The sequence below is a fragment of the Bufo bufo genome, chromosome 1, assembly GCF_905171765.1.
Source record: "Bufo bufo chromosome 1, aBufBuf1.1, whole genome shotgun sequence".
Taxonomy (NCBI): Eukaryota; Metazoa; Chordata; class Amphibia; order Anura; family Bufonidae; genus Bufo; species Bufo bufo.
Genome location: NC_053389.1, coordinates 117908247 through 117926100, shown reverse-complemented (window position 1 = coordinate 117926100; position 17854 = coordinate 117908247). Strand labels below are relative to the sequence as shown.

At 46.2% G+C, this 17854-nt stretch overlaps 1 protein-coding gene across 3 annotated transcripts in view; it reads left to right on the top strand.

Annotated features, from left to right (window-relative positions):
• The window catches only part of CCDC30 (coiled-coil domain containing 30), a 62674-nt gene that overhangs the window by 13325 nt on the left and 31495 nt on the right, over positions 1-17854 (top strand). For 2 of the 3 annotated variants that reach the window (XM_040428720.1, XM_040428700.1), the window contains 6 exons: positions 2826-2915; positions 3222-3305; positions 7414-7567; positions 8924-8995; positions 11980-12095; positions 12267-12346. In XM_040428720.1, coding sequence (XP_040284654.1) covers positions 2826-2915; positions 3222-3305; positions 7414-7567; positions 8924-8995; positions 11980-12095; positions 12267-12346 — 596 coding nt within the window. The remainder of the gene's footprint in view (positions 1-2825; positions 2916-3221; positions 3306-7413; positions 7568-8923; positions 8996-11979; positions 12096-12266; positions 12347-17854) is intronic. The other variant, XM_040428710.1, reaches the window with a different exon arrangement.

The following is a 17854-nucleotide window of genomic DNA, read 5'->3' as shown; positions in this document are numbered from 1 at the left end:
AGCATATCACAGTGAACGTGGCTGCCTTCATTCCATCACAGCCTGGATGCGGCAGCCGTGGACCATGTGGAGGTGGTCAGGGGACCTCCCTTCTAGAGATAAGTTCAGGTCCCAATGATGAGGCCACCCACATCTAACAGACATTCAAGGCATATCATGTGGATATGCCATGAATGTCTAAAGTAGGAACGCCCCTTTAACACTGCTCCAGTGCTCCAACTGTTCAGGACTATAGACATTTAGCAATTTTTCTTTATAGTGTACTTAAACTTTTGTATCTACTTTATTACAACCTTTTGTGAATGTCATAATATGGAGATTTCTATTAGACTTTATTTAAATTTTCCTTACGAAATAGGCACCTGAAGTTCAGGTGTCTATAGCTCTTTGGAATCCGTACAGTCGTACACATTTCAGCGGTCTAGTGATTCCAATGTGGGGCTGCAGGGAGCCTGTGCCTGCTCTGCTCTGCTGGGATAGCACATCACCCATATACTATTGTCAGGCTTTAGGCAAGAAGGTGCAAGCAGGAGCAGCGGTGTTCTGTGCAGAGCCCCTGCCTGCCCGCGGTGTTCTGTGCAGAGCCCCTGCCTGCCCGCGGTGTTCTGTGCAGAGCCCCTGCCTGCCCGCGGTATTCTGTGCAGAGCCCCTGCCTGCCCGCGGTGTTCTGTGCAGAGCCCCTGCCTGACCGTGGTGTTCTGTGCAGAGCCCCTGCCTGACCGTGGTGTTCTGTGCAGAGCCCCTGCCTGCCCGTGGTGTTCTGTGCAGAGCCCCTGCCTGCCCGTGGTGTTCTGTGCAGAGCCCCTGCCTGCCCGTGGTGTTCTGTGCAGAGCCCCTGCCTGACCGTGGTGTTCTGTGCAGAGCCCCTGCCTGACCGCGGTGTTCTGTGCAGAGCCCCTGCCTGACCGCGGTGTTCTGTGCAGAGCCCCTGCCTGCCCTCTCACCACTCATCTACATGCAGAGGTATTGAGCGTTTATCATACAGTATTACATGACCAGGACTAAGATTAACTCAATTTCCAGTTTTAGCACCATTTAATGGATCAACTAGCTGTAGGAGACATACTCCTAAGGGCACAGTTACACTCACCAGGCAGGAGGGCAATTATCAGGGAAGAACCATTCCTTCCTGATAACTGCCTACTGTGTAGCGCTCATTCTTATACAGATTCCTTCTTTCTGGGCAGCAGATGCCTGTTTACACAGCACAACCTGCTGCCCAGAAACCATGATTTAAAGGCTATGTACACCTTTGGGGGCTATTTATTATTTTATTATTGCATTGTACTTATTTTGAGCTAAAATAATTTTTTCAATTGGTCTTCATTAACAATATGGAGTCCGTTTTTGTTTGCAAAGCTGAGATGCTGTACTAGCTGCCTGTGGATTTTCTGTCTTTTCCGTCAGTTGGGGAGCTGACAGGCTCCTTATCTCTTCTCTCTGACCTAAACACTCATTATAGCTCAATTATTATCTTACTGATAAGAATGTGGCTTAAATGAGTGTTTATCGCCTCTTAGTAGTTTAGAAATAAGGTTTATTAGATGACCAATTGAAAGTACTAGTCACACTCTTAGAAAAACAGTTAACCCTTTGTGACAGAACGGCTCAATGTTTTTAATAAAGGCCAATTCAAAATATGTTTTTTTAGCCAAAAATGAGTAAAATGTAATCATAAAAAAATTGCCTCCAAAGGTGTACTTAGCCTTTAATATGCTGCATCATCAATTCATTTATCCGATGGACGAGCGCTTTGCTCGTTCATTGGGTGATCGGTGGCACATTTACATGGGTGTGTTCCCGATAATCCGCCCACCATTTGTGCGGTGTAAACCCATCCTTCCTCTCACTGACAACAGCAGAGTTCAGTTGAAAAGAAGATCTGTCACCAGGTAGATTTCATCAATGCCAGTGGGTGCAGTAGAACCAACCCCAAACTCTTGACTGGGCAGCTGACAGGTAAAATGTAAAAGCTTCAGCCGGATGGATGCACAATATTATTTGTCTGTCCGATATCTGGTGTTCCAGAAATGTTTTACATTTCTTTTAGCGATCAAAGCTCAGCTTCTCTGATACACAGCTCCTGAATTTCATAGATATATTGTCAGAAGGGTTGTCCAAGGCACCTTTTTTTTTTTTTTTAAAAAGCAGGAATTGTATTGGAGTAATAAATTTTTTTTACTCACTGCCCTGAACCCCCTCCATTGCAGCGGCACTGCTCTCATCTCACCGTCTTTGTTTTTCTTACTTTCGGTGACGTGCCCATATACCGCTGAAGCCAATCAGTGACCTCATTGGTCTCTTACAGTATACTGTTGAGGCCAGTGATAGGCTGCAGGGGTTACATGCAGTATATGGTCTCGTCTCCGCTGCAGGGAGGAGAGCACCAGCGGTGTTGGAACTGATTTTTTTTTATTATTCTAATAGCATCCCTCCTTTTTCCAAGTCATGTCCCAAGGTCTATTTAAAGGGTCGAACATTGAATTATAGGATACCTGCCTTACATCTGCTGGCATTAGAGGCAGAGCTTGTTAAGAGCTCACATTCATCCCTTTCTTCCCAGAATTCAAGAGGAGCATGTATAGCCTATAAGTCTCCTCAAGCCGACTAAGGCACTCTTCCCCCCCCCCCCCAAATCCTTTTTAAACTCACAATGCCTTTAAAACATAAAATGCTGACTGGCTGCGTAGAGTTACCACTAGGAGGTGCTGAGGAACTTGCTACATATGAACAACAGTAAGCGCCCCCTAGTGGTGGCCCCCAACAGCCAGAATTTTATCATTTACATCTATATCACATTTCTTTACCTTGGTTTGAAATTTCAGGATGAATTGGAACAAATTCATCGGACACTAGAAGAGGAACTTTATCAGCAGCAAGAAACCATGAGACGCACCAAGGAAACTCTGAACAAGGTATGGGGTGTCTATCCTGTTACATGACTAGGACTAAGATCAACTCAGTTTGCAGTTTGAACACCATATAATGGATGGACTACATGTAGGAGACAAACAGCTCAGTTCTTCTCATGAATGGTTGTAGCTGGCACCAGAGGATCATTTACCAAGTGCTATCCAGCTTGGCTTTACATCTTTTGTATACGAGTCCTTATGGTCTGTACAGCAGTTACTGATTGTATAACAACCTTACATGCACCTTTTTTCAGGCATTGTATTTTTTTTTTCATAGAAAATTAATATTTTCAAATATTTTTTCTAAAGGAGCCTCTGTCCCCAGTTCAGAAGCCGTGGAGGAAGTTGTTTGGGACTCGTAAAAATGCAGACAGAGTGTCTGCTGAGAGTTCAGTATGTTCCTGTTCAGCTTCTTTTTTATATCTTTTAACATTACTAATTGAGCAATGCATCCACTAACATGACCATGCACTAACCAATCATTTTCATCAGTTTTTTTGTGTTTTTATGATGACGTCTCATGTAAAGGTTGAGAAAAATATAATGGGATCATTTATCAAACTGGTGTAAAGTAGAACTGTCTTAGGGTACTCTCACACTTGCGTTTCTACTTTTCCGGCATAGAGTTCCGTCCTAGGGGCTCTATACCGGAAAAGAACTGATCAGTTTTATCCCCGTGCATTCTGAATGGAGAGCAATCCGTTCAGGATGCATCAGAATGTCTTCAGTTCAGTCTTTTTGACTTATCAGGCAAAAGATAAAACCGCAGCATGCTACGGTTTTATCTTCGGCCAAAAAACTGAAGACTTTTTTATAGGAATGTATTAGTGCCTGAAAAAAGGTGAAGAAAATAAATGCCGGATCTGTTTTGCCGGATGACACCGGAAAGACGGATCCGGCATTTCAATGCATTTTTCAGACTGATCAACATTTTTCAGACTGATCAGGATCCTGATCAGTCTTACAAATGCCATCAGTTGGCATACGTTTTGACGGATCCTGCACGAAGTTCCGGCGACGGAACTGCATGCCGGATCACTCTGCCGCAAGTGTGAAAGTAGCCTTAGTTGCCCATGGCAACCAATCAGATTACACCTTTCATTTTTAACAGCTCCTTTGGAAAATGAAAGGTGGAATCTGATTGGCTGTTATGGGCACCTAAGCCAGTTCTACTTTACACTAGTTTGATAAATGACCTTATAAGTCACTATATCACAGTTACTGATTCTGACATAAATGTTTCATTGTTGGGAGTCCACGTAAGGCTTTACAGCATCATAGAGTCGCCCATAATTCACTGTTGAAATTGATACAGAACCATGACTTCGGGCAAATTCAGTGTTTCCCTACACAAGTCACCTGCGAGTACAATGATTTTTCTGTCCCCACTTGCCCCCCACCGATATAGAGAAAAAGGGGTCTGTTTTCCTTCCTTGTTTGACGGAGAAGGGTGGAAAGCCTGTAAGGTAGCACCCCACTGAAACGCTGCAGACACTTCTGAGTTATCAGAATCCTTTATCATTTTCTCACACTGAGGTTCAATACGCTTGATGGTTACTGTCATACTTGTGCAGATGAACAATCGCAGAACACCAGCTTTAGCTTGGAGGTACTTGGTGGTCTCTTGCAGGGGTCAAGAGAACAGTGTCCATACCACTAGTTCTCTAAAAACGTAAGGTAACACCTAGATGTTTGACAGCTCTTGCCTGAACAAACTATGCTACCCCTTATCACAGCTTGCCCTGTCTAGGCATATTTCACAGGGTTGCACCAGCCTTTTGTCTCCCCTCAGTGTGTCCTTGTGACCGTCAGGCCACTAACCTTTACAGGAATTTTCTCCTGACTACAGACGTACACGTGTGCACTGCCCTCTTCAACAAGAGAGCAGTATCTGACCATAAGTGGCCGTCACATTTCAAGTAACCCTAGTGAGGAGTACCACACACCTTATCTTTCAGCAGGAACAACACAGTGTAAGGGCTCATGCACGCGACCGTTGTTCGTCCGTGCCAGTATTGCGGCCCACAAACAGCGGGTCCGCAATATGAGGGCACCGGCCGTGTGCACTTAAAAATGGGTCCGCAATCCGGAAGGTCGGTGCGGAACGTAGGCACGGAACCACACGAAAGCACATGTTCTATTTTTTGCAGTGCGGACGGATCACAGACCCATTCAAGTTGAATGGGTCTGGATCCGTCGCGGCAGCCGCACGGATGGTGCCCATGCATTGGGGACCACAAATTGCGGTCCTCAATGCACGGAAGGTCCGAACACCGGCCGTGTGGATGAGCTCTAACTTGGACTAGTCATAGATAAAGAGATCTCTGTTCCCAACACCGACCACTTGTACCTGTTTTGCTGAAGGTGAAGGGCTCAATAAAGACTCAGGCTTCTTATACAACCACTGCGCTTTCTTACTTCCTCCCACCCAGCACACACTCGGGATCAGCATTGTTATGGGCCTTTGACTAGGCTGAACCGGTCTCCAGTCTTCCATATCTCAACAGTCTCTCTTGCAGACTCCCCAACACTATGGCTGTGAGTCCTCGAAGGTTTCCCTTTTGCTGGTCCCAACACCAACTTGCAGCATTCAGGATTACGGGATCTGTCCTTTTCTCTGGCTTCCATCACTCTCTGTCACACTTCTCAGACCTCCGGCTTGCTTCTCAGTGTCTTAGCTCCAAACCTTCTCACTCTCAGCAGATTTTTCTGCTTGTCATGCACTTTACTGCTCACTCACACTCACTCTTTGTCTCCGCGCACACTCTTTTATGGAAGCACCTTAGCCTCACCTACATAGGCTGCTGGGCAGTGATCTTCAAGCCACCGCGGTCATCATCAAGTCAACTTAGGGCACCAAGGCAAGGATCTCCACTGACTGACACATCTAAACAGGCAACACCACCATGTTCTTCAAGGCATATAGATATAACATTGTTCTGTTAGGGGGCAAGTGTGTGTTACTTGTGGTTCACAATATAAACCGCTGCGCGGGCTCACTTGGTTGTTTCCGTATGTCCCAACGGAGAGTGACTGCCTCCACTGGTAGTAGATCTTTGAAGACACACAGCATCAGACACATTAACACATGAAAGGATGCAGCTGTTGTGGGTATAAAGCGCTCTACTGATGAATTATGCATGCACTACAGCTTTGATGTGATGGGTGAATTCAGGTAAAAGTGTCTATGGTATTGTATGAAACGTGTGTGAAGAGCGCTCAGGTCGGGGCATTACTGTAAGACGAGAGGCTCGTACATGCAGGTGTCAGATTAAACATGCAGTCTTCCAGATCTTGTTTGCTCAATGAAATGGAGGGTAGAGCATTGTTCTGCTGACATCTTCATCACGACAGCCACTCGTTGTATTCATCTACGTCTTCGGATTAGGTCTCTTCATGAAACTTGAGCTGGCCGTACACATTCAATAGCTGTCGTCTGGCCGAATGATTGTCCGGCCGACAGCTATCTCTCCTGCCTTCCTCCCGGCTTCCCCATACACATACAAATTCATTTCGTCCGATCCATGCCCTTCCCCTTCCCCCCCAATCATCTGTCAAGGGGAGAGTTGGAAGCTCCCCACACACATGAGTTGGTCGGCTGAACCTGCAAAATCTTTGGTCAGTACAATGTTCATATCAAATCTTAAAGGGGTCGCCCCCTCCACTATGATTGACAGGGCCAGGCGTGATGATGGTTTCACTGCCTGGCCCTGTCAATCAAAGTGCAGAGGAAGTGGTAGTTGCAGAGAGAGCTGAGCCTCTAGGTGTAACGGCAATGCCTCCGTTGCTCCTAGAGGCTCATTTGCATATATTAATACATCATTTTTCTCAGCCATGCGAGCACATATGAACATGGGACCAACACAGGTGTCTTCAGCTGCCAAGCGCACATGTAACAGGTCAGCCAGTGTCATAGGTACAATCCTACCGACAGATGCACTTTAATATTGATAAGGAATCCTCAGAGCCCATCAGTATCTGATCATTCATATGGGTCTGACATGGGAAGTCGGCACCAGAACTACACATCTACATTGATTTCTTTAGTGAGAGTAGCAGGGTACTGTAGAAATGGATGGAGTTGTGTACTGATGTGCAGGGGTGTCAGACCCCCCTCCGATAAGGTATTCATGGCATATCTTGAGGATAAGTTATTTAATATTATATTATTAGAAAACCTTTTAATAGGATGGCCGCAGGCACAATACACTGCAGCACAGAAGTATTACAGTGTATTGTACAAGGGATCAAATGATTGCATGTTAAAGCAAAAAATAAAAAGTCTGTTAGGCCCCGAACGTCTCTCCCCCCTTCCCCATGCTGAACCTTTAGCTTCACCTCTGTGGCTTGTCATCACCACTAACGCTGAAGGTTGTCGTGATGAGTAGGACCAGCCGTGTTTTCTTGGCATAGATGCCATCACTAGAACGACTTTACCATCCGAAACGAACGACAAAGCAAAAGTACAAAGACATAATAATGATCTTGTTTTATTCCTCAGACTTTTGATGAAGAGCTTGATAAAGAGAGAAAGATGAGGGCGAGCGTGGAGAGAGATTTGACTGAAGCCGCCCAAAGGTTGACAATGGCTCATGACGAGATCCGTAAGCTCACGGATGATTTACTGATTAAGAAAAAGGAACTTAATGAGCTCGGTAAGTTACCATGTAGCGGTGCTTGCACTGACTCCAGATTGCCTTGCATGTAGGCGCCCAGAAATATGGGTTCAAGAGGATTTCTGGACTTAGCGGGGAAAAAAAGGTTCAATTCAATGATACCCTATTCCAGTGTACCTTCTGTAGCAATTCTTCAGAGTTTTTAAGATCTCTGCTAACTGTCATGTAATGTAAACCATCATTCTTTACTTGCAGAGATTTCGGTCTTGATCATGTGATAGGCACACAGCAGTTCAGTCTTGTAATGTGATCATCACATCACCAGCACCAATGTCTCGTACAGGCTTTTAAATGGAGCGATTCGAGTAATAGGTGCATATTACAGAAGTGATGATGAAACCTTGATCTCTTGTATATCAGGGCAGCTCCGCAGCTGGAGGTATTCTTCAGAGGTCGTTTTTTTTCTAATAGTCTTTCTATGGCAGTCCAGTAATCTGGAATTTTGGAAGGGGTTCCCCGAGACTTAAAGTGGTTGTGTCACTACAGCAAATGTCATTTATCATGTAGAGAAAGTTAATACAAGGCACTTACTAATGTAATGTGATTGTTCATATTGCTTCCTTTGCTGGCTTGATTCCTTTTCCCATCACATTATACACTGCTCGTTTCCATGGTTATGACCACCTTGCAATCCATCAGCAGTGGCCGTGCTTGCACACTGTAGGAAGAAGTGCTGTCCTCTCTGGTAGCCGGGACGGTGGGAGCTCACATAGGCTGGTGCTTTTTTGTATAGTGTGCAAGCATGACCACCGCTGATGGATTGCAGGGTGGTCGTAACCCCTGCATATGAGCAGTGTATAATGTGATGGAAAAATGAATCCAGCCAGCAAAGGAAGCAATATGGACGATCACAATACATTAGTAAGTGCCTTGTATTAACTTTCTCTACATGATAAATGCCATGGCGTGACACAACCTCTTTAAGTACTGATGATCTTGCCTTTGGATAGGTATCAGACCGGGCATCTCCCAGCACTTCTGCCAATCAGCTGTTTGCTGTACTGGAACTACACAGCTCCATCCACCGTGTAGTGGTCGGGGCAGGTTACTGCAGCACTGCTCCCATTCATTACACATTGGATGAAGCTGTGTTGTTCCAGTGCCTGGTTCCAGCGTTGCATCTCCTGCAAACAACTGATTGGTGGGGGTGCCGGGAGTCTGAGCCCTATCCATCTGATATTGGTAACCTATCCTGAAGCCCCTTAAATCCTGCCGCTGTCTTGGATGCCAGAATAAAGGACTGTTATTAATGTCCATGCACTAAGGATATCTCATGTAGTTTAATATTGCGTTGTGCAAATCAACAAAAATGGTTTCTTTTTTTGACTTTTGCAGAACAAATTATGCAAAAGAAACAAGAAGATAATGATGCACTACAACAAGAGCTTACAGACCTCAGAGACAATGGTGAGAGGGAAAGTTGTAGAAATTCATTGTTAACCTAGAAGGCCCTATCCGTATCTATTTTGTGGTCCACAAATTTCAGATCCACAAAATACAGATGCGGTCCGTGTGCCGTCTGCCTTTTATTTGCGGACCCATTGTTTTCAATGAGTCCATGGTCCGCAGCATGTTTACAGAGGGCAGTGGTCGGGAAAAAGCATTGTTCATTCATAATCATCGGCCTGTGTTAGGGTTTAATCTACATTGACAAATTGAAATAATACTGTTAGGTGTGGTTAATGCCATCCATTTCTGCCAGTCCCACTGTCTATATGTTACAGATTGCTGTAAAATCAAAATGAGGTGCTTTACTGACCCCAAGAAATGAACACGGCAATAATACCTGCAGTGTGGTGCATACACTGGCCATAGACTTCAGATAACTGTCGGCCAGAAAGCGAATTCTCCTGAACCCCTTTCCCCACACACTTGCATGTCTTCTCAGTAGAAAGAGCTGAAAGATTGGGAAAGCTGAATTTCATCATGTTCTATCCATCCTACTGACATCTGCTGTCAGGGCCGAGGTTCCCCCATACATTAGATGGTCAGCCGGTCCCACTGAAATTGACTGGGTTGACTGCAATTCATGATGTATGACCAGCTTTACATTATTATACATACATACATTATGTGTCCTTTATCTTCTTATAAATTATAGAGGTTGATTCATTAAAACTACCGTATTTTTCGCCATATAAGACGCACCTAGTTTTTAGAGGAGGACAATAAGAAAAAAATATTTTTCATTAGACCTCAGATCAGACCAGCAATCAGACCCCCAATGTTAATAAGACCCTCAATCAGACCTCATATCATACCCCCATACCTCATATCATACCCCCATACCTCATATCATCCCCCAAGCCTCAAATCAGCCCCCAGGCCTCAATTGATCAGCCCCCAGGCCTCAATTGATCATCCCCCAGGCCTCAATTGATCATCCCCCAGGCCTCAATTGATCAGCCCCCAGGCCTCAATTGATCAGCCCCCAGGCCTCAATTGATCAGCCCCCAGGCCTCAATTGATCAGCCCCCAGGCCTCAATTGATCAGCCCCCAGGCCTCAATTGATCAGCCCCCAGGCCTCTATTGATCAGCCCCCAGGCCTCTATTGATCAGCCCCCAGGCCTCTATTGATCAGCCCCCAGGCCTCTATTGATCAGCCCCCAGGCCTCTATTGATCATCCCCCAGGCCTCTGTTGATCATCCCCCAGGCCTCTATTGATCATCCCCCAGGCCTCTATTGATCATCCCCCAGGCCTCTATTGATCATCCCCCAGGCCTGAATTGATCATCCCCCAGGCCTGAATTGATCATCCCCCAGGCCTGAATTGATCATCCCCCAGGCCTGAATTGATCATCCCCCAGGCCTGAATTGATCAGCCCCCAGGCCTCAATTGATCAGCCCCCAGGCCTCAATTGATCAGCTCCCAGGCCTCAATTGATCAGCCCCCAGGCCTCAATTGATCAGCTCCCAGGCCTCATATCTGTCACGAACCAGCAGGTGTGAACCCACTGTGCCACGTGTCCTACCTCCTCTAAGGGCGTTGTCTAAGTGAACCCCTCGTTCTTCACAGTACCCCTGATGGTAGGGATAGACTTTCCCGAGGGAAACACAAGGTCGCTACCTCTTAATAAGGATTGGCACACGAGGAAGCTAGTCCAGGCGGACCAGGAGGTACCTGAGCAAGGTACCAGAGGTACAGACGTTGTCAGCAGGCTGATTCGTAACCAGGAGCAACAGTGCAGGACCGAAGGATGAGGAAGAGGCGAAGTCAAACAGGTACAGGTCAGGCAATCCGAGTCGGCAACAGGAGAGTCAAGGCAAGCAGGCAGGGATCAAACAGGTAGCAGAATCCAGGAACACAAGCAGATATCAGGTACCTTAGCAGGACACAAGGTCCTTGACACTGAGGTATCTGGGAAGGGGGCTGAGCCACTTATATATGTGCAGGAGGGCTAGGATTGCTCAGCGAGGTCACATGACCTAACCCATAAAGCACAGGAAGTTACGCATGCCGGCCCTTAAAGGGGTTCTCCGGGAATTTAGAAAATAAAAATACTTTTTGGGAAGCACAGGCAGCAGATCACCGCTGAACACTGCGCCCGGGACCGCGGCGGTAAGCAGGGGAACAGCAGTGCACAGCAGACGCTGTTACAATATCAGCCCCCATGCCTCTTTTGATCAGCCCCCAGCCTCAGATGACATAAAAAATAAATAAAAAAACATTTACCTCTCCTGCTCCAGACGCTGACGCTCCTCACCTCCAGCGCAATCTTCTTCCTCCTGCTGTCAGCTGTACTGTGACCTGATGCGCACAGCGTGAGGTCACAGAGCGCCCTCACGCTGTGCGCAGCCACTGCACAGCCGACAGCAGAGGGCCAGTAAGTGGTGAGTACAGAGCCTTCAGAGCTTCCTGGTCCTCCGGTACTAATGAGCGCTTCCATAATGGAAACGCTCATTAGTAATCACCCCATAAGACGCAGGGGCATTTTCCCCCTACATTGGGGGGAGGAAACTGCGTCTTATGGGGCGACAAATACGGTATTTCTTTCCATTTGCACTATATAGATGGAAAAAAAAGAAGTGTCCAGACGACGGACAGAATCTTACTCTGTACAGATGAGGGGTAAGTACACCCGAAGTTGAAAAGTCAAATATTGACTCTAAGGAGCCACATCCAATAGGTGGCACTAGTGAGACAGTTCTCTTTCTCGGCGAGATACTATTCCCCTTTGCATAAGAGCCTCCCACAAAGTGCGTTTGTCACTCTGGCGGACCCAACCTCCATATTTTATGTTAGCCATTTGTTTTATGACCAGCATGTAATACTAAATTATTATTTTTTTACTGTTGTGTTTTTACCCTTTTGATGCGGTGTACAATGGAGTACTACACCTGCTGATAAAATCTGAATCATTTTGAATACATTTTTATTTTATTTTTAAGATTCATTTGAACTGCAAAAAGCCAAAGAACATAATAGCCGATTAGATAAAGAGATTCTTGCCTTACGCCAACGAGTCAGATCACTGGATTCTGAAAGGAAAAAGCACATGGAGCAGGTTTGGCATTTTGGTTATTTTTTCGCCTTTGGAGGTCATGGCATTAAATTTAATAATATATAGAGTACTTCAAGATCATATTCATCCAGGACCCCATTTACAAAAGATTTGGGTGGAGAATGAGTCCCTTTTATGTGGTGTTATTTTTCATGTATTTTCATTCTTTCACAGTGTGAAAAAAGTAACAGCGACTCGACAAGCTCCACATCCGCACCTTTAAACCTGCAAGACAATCCAGAGCTACATAAAAAGTACGTGAAAATGATCACATTCCAGGGCTCGTCTAACATATTTGGGGGCTATGGAGAATGGGCCTAGCTCAGGATGGCCCGCTTCCCCCATAGGGTACATCCACATTGGATGGGAGTTAAAAATCTACCGTGGATTTTGCTGTAGATTTGATGAGGATTTAACCAAATGCATCTCCAAGAATGAAATCCGCAGCAAAAATAAAACTCATGCACATGGATGATTTTGTAAAACCTTGTACATTTTGGCTTCCGTAAACGCTGCAGATTTTCTTCCTTCCTGCCATTCTGCGGGCTGAGCTGGGTTCTTCTTCCCTACAGATTCTCAACATAAGGGCTCATGTACACAAACGTATTTTCTTTCCGTGTCTGCTCCGTTTTTTTTTTTTTGTGGACCATATGCAGAACTATTCATTTCAATGGGTCCAGCAAAAAAAAAAACGGAAGTTACTCCGTGTGCATTCCGTTTCCGTGTGTCCGTTCTGCAAAAAAATTATGGACAAGGATAGGACTGTTTTATTAGTTCCGCAAAATACGGAATGCACACGGACGTCATCCATATTTTTTGCAGATCCGTTTTTGCGGACTGCAAAATACATACGGTTGTGTGCATAAGCCCTAAGGCTCATGCATACGAACGTATTTTCTTTCCGTGTCCGTTCCATTTTTTTTTGCGGACCGTATACGAAACTATTCATTTCAATGGGTCTGCAAAAAAAAAACGGAAGTTACTCTGTGTGCATTCAGTCCGTTCCACGAGGAGAAAACAACACCTGTCCTATTATTGTCCGCATTACGGATAAGGATAGGACTGTTCTATTAGGGGCCAGCTCTTCTGTTCTGCACACGGACGTCATCCATATTTTTTGCGGATCCATTTTTTGCAGACTGCAAAATACATATGGTCGTGTGCATGAGCCCAAAGGAGGGAACAGACCATGGGGGTTATACCAACTCTCTCTAACAAAGGATGGCAGGAAGATAGTGGGTGGATTGAGAAGCCTTTTGTTTTTGGGGTGCTAGTATAACGGGAGCCAGCATGTTGAAAGGGGCTTATTGTCATTTTGGTACATGCCCCCTTTCCTCTGTATAACATATTCTGTGCGTCTTTGCAAATGAAAACATATTTTATCTTATTTTTTCATGCAACATCACATGTATTAGAAATCTAAGTATGCTACAGCTGTCCGTAGACTGGCAGCATAGGAAAGCAGAAGACCTTTGCAAGGTGCTCGTCGTAGATCCCTTCCCTCATCGCTCAGCATCCTGTGTAACTCTCTCATGTCTACTGCGGTCCTCCAATAATTCTGAACCATCAGAAATATACAAGCAATACAAGTCTGTACCTGCAACCAAGGATACAATGGGACGCACTGTTAGTTTCCTTTTCTGGGCCCTGTGCAGTTGCAGAAGTGGCGTGTCTGCCACCGACTGACAATTAACCCTTTAACATTGCTGCTTGGGAGTGGGGAAGTGAGGTCTCCCACATTAAGAACAAGCTGTTACTAGCCAAGCTCCTGCGCCAGTGGACCGGATGCGAGGGTCTACCGATCCTGGTCATTTAACTATTTCATCATCGTGGGCTCAGTCAGCCCTGAGGACGTACAAAGCACTAGGTGTGGCCCTAACATCAGTCTGTGTCATAGTGACACAGGGTATAATTTATATTATTATCACAAATGGCTGTAATAATCTGACAAATGACTTCAACAGGTTATTCACTCTGCTGCATGAACGCTATACAAAAATAAAATAAAAAACGTACATGACCGCTCAAGTGGATTGGATGTGGACTTAATGGGTCCACAAAAAATGCAAACAGCACACCATGTGCTGTTTGCATGTTCATGTCCGATCTGCCAGCCCGCAAAGTAGATAGAAACAGTTTTGCGGAGAAGAATAGGACATTTCTTCAGAAGTGAGAAACAAACAACAGCATGCACATGGTAGCGTTTTATGTGCACGAGGCCTTAAAGGGAACCTGTCATCAACTTTATGCTAACCTCACTGAGGGCAGCATAAAATAGTGACAGAAATGCTGATGTCAGCGCTGTGTCACTCATGAGCTAAAAGTAAGTGGTTGCCGAGAACCAGCATCATAATCACTGCAGCCCAGGCCTTGAAAAAGAGTCAAATCTACCTGAGAAGAGTCCTGGTTATTTATAATCTCCTGCTCTCCTCACCCATCTGCGGATGATTGGCAGTTCTCTCCTAGAGAGAAAGGGAGAAAACTAGGTATTAGGCCTCATGCACACGGCTGTTTTTTTTTGCGGTCCGCAAAAACAGGTTCCGTAGTTCAGTGATCCGTGTCCGTTTTTTCTTCCGTGGGTCTTCCTTGATTTTTGGAGGATCCACGGACATGAAGGAAAAAGTCGTTTTGGTGTCTGCCTGGCCGCGCGGAGCCAAACAGATCCGTCCTGACTTACAATGCAAGTCAATGGGGACGGATCCGTTTGACGTTGACACAATATGGTGCAATTGCAAACTGATCCGTCCCCCATTGACTTTCAATGTAAAGTCAGGAGTCCCTATTATACCATCGGATCGGAGTTTTCTCCAATCCGATGGTATATTTTAACTTGAAACGTCCCCATCACCATCGGATTTGAGTTATATCGTGAAAACTCAGATCCGACAGTATATTCTAACACAGAGACGTTCCCATAGTGATGGGGACGCTTCAAGTTAGAATATACTAAGAACTGTGTACATGACTGCTGCCTGGCAGCACCCGATCTCTTACAGGGGGCTGTGATCCGTACAATTAACCCCTCAGGTGCCGCACCTGAGGGGTTAATTGTGCGTATCATAGCCCCCTGTAAGAGATCAGGTGCTGCCAGGCAGGAGGGGGCAGACCCCCCTCCCTCCCCAGTTTTAAATTCATTGGTGGCCAGTGCGGCCCCCCCTCCCTCCCTCCCCTGTATTAAATTCATTGGTGGCCAGTGCGGCCCCCCTCCCTCCCCTGTGTTACATTCATTGGTGGCCAGTGCGGCCCCCCCTCCCTCCCCTATATTACATTCATTGGTGGCCAGTGCGGCCTCCCCTCTCCCCCCCTCCTAACTAAAATCCCCCCCCCCCCATCATTGGTGGCAGCGGAGAGTTCCGATCGGAGTCCCAGTTTAATCGCTGGGACTCCGATCGGTAAGCATGGCAACCAGGACACTACTGCAGTCCTGGCTGCCATGGTTACTTAGCAATTTTAGAAGCATTATACTTACCTTCGCTGTCTGTGGCCGGCCGGGAGCTCCTCCTACTGGTAAGTGAAAGGTCTGTGCGACGCATTGCTTATAGCACAGACCTGTCACTTACCAGTAGGAGGAGCGCCCGGCCGGTCACAGACAGCGAAGGTAAGTATAATGCTTCTAAAATTGCTAAGTAACCATGGCAGCCAGGACTGCAGTAGCGTCCTGGTTGCCATGTTCACCGATCGGAGTCCCAGCGATTAAACTGGGACTCCAATCGGAACTCTCCGCTGCCACCAATGATGGAGGGGGGGGGGGGATTTTAATTAGGAGGAGGGGGGAGAGGGGAGGCCGCACTGGCCACCAATGAATGTAATACAGGGGAGGGAGGGAGGGGGGCCGCACTGGCCACCAATGAATGTAATACAGGGGAGGGAGGGGGGGCCGCACTGGCCACCAATGAATGTAATACAGGGGAGGGAGGGGGGTCTGCCCCCTCCTGCCTGGCAGCACCTGATCTCTTACAGGGGGCTATGATACGCACAATTAACCCCTCAGGTGCGGCACCTGAGGGGTTAATTGTGCGGATCACAGCCCCCTGTAAGAGATCGGGTGCTGCCAGGCAGCAGGGGGCAGTCATGTACACAGTTCGTAGTATATTCTAACTTGAAGCGTCCCCATCACTATGGGAACGCCTCTGTGTTAGAATATACTGTCGGATCTGAGTTTTCACGAACTGAAAACTCAGATCTGAAAAAGCTTTTATGCAGACGGATCTGCGGATCCGTCTGTGTGAAAGTAGCCTACGGACACGGATCACGGACGACAATCTTGTGTGCATCCGTGTCTTTTCACGGACCCATTGACTTGAATGGGTCCGTGAACCATTGTCCGTCAAAAAAATAGGACAGGTCCTATTTTTTTGACGGACAGGAAACACGGATCATGGACGCGGATGAACCACGGTGCATTTTTCGAGTTTTCAATGGACCCATTGAAAGTCAATGGGTCCGCAGAAAATCACGGAAAACGGAACAACGGACACGGATGCACACAACGGTCGTGTGCATTAGGCCTTAGACTGTCAGTCATCAGCAGGTGGGCAGGAGAGCAGGGATTCATGAATAACCAGGACTCTTCTCAGGTGGTTGGGACTCTTTTCCAGGCCCAGTCTGCAAGGATTGTGATGTTGGTTCTCGGCAACCACTTACCTTTAACTTATAAATGACAGACCGCTGAAATCAACTCGCCTGTCTCTACTTTATACTGCTGTTAGTATGGGCAAGATAAAGTCGATGACAGGTTCCCTTTAAGGGGTTCATAGGTGTGTGTTCTTTTAGCGGTTCTCTTATGTCTTGAAGACTGAGATCATCTTTTTCATACTTATAGGCCTTCTTTATGTGTGGTTTTGTTTCATTGTGCTGCATTTTTCACAACTGCAGCAAAAAAGCACAACAAAACCACAAAAGAATCACATGTGAACACATCCTAAAAGAGCCAGTCCACCTAGGAATTAAAGGGTAACTGTCATATTATAATTTATTTTTTAGGTAATTCGATGTGTCTCATGAAGTTTACCTTAGTTCCCTAGTTTATACTTTTGGCTAGGTATTGAATTACCCAGTAATTCCTGCATGTTTGGTCCTCCCCCTGGCAGTTATGCGGTGCCGCTAAAAGAGCGTTGTTAGGTGTCCTCCGTCTTCTATCTTCTTTATACAGAAGGCGGAGGACGTAGTAGTGGGCAGTCCCGGACGCTGCGTGCGCGCTCCTGTCGGACTGCAGAAGTTACTTACTGCATAGAGAGCTCGAAATCCCTTTCTACAGAGTATTATAGCGCTCTCAGGAGGAAGAGGGCGTTTTTAAGTGTAGAGAACGCCGATTGGTTGAGGTGAGGCTGTGCGTTCCCGAGATGAGCAGAATGAATTCTGGGTACTGAGGGAAGGCGGTCTTAGCCTCAGGTTGAGGGCATCGGCGGCCATCTTTAGAAGAGAGTCAGAATGAAGTCTGGTGAAGAGCGGTTGCTATGGATGGAATCTAATTAAACATGGGGTATGTGAGCAAAATAATTAGTAATTATGGATTATCGCCTCATCAGCAACTACATATTTGAAAATTAAATTTGGAGTGAAAATATGACAGTTATCCTTTTAAGGCTTTAAGGAGGTGCCTAAGGCACATGAAGTTTTTTCCTACTGACTATTTATTCGGAGGCCCTAGTGCATTTCATGTGGGACAGAATACCTCAGGAAAATGGAGGTGTACAGGCCCACATACAACGCCACACATATTGCCTACAGCTTCTTAGTACATGTGCAAGATCCCACAGAGT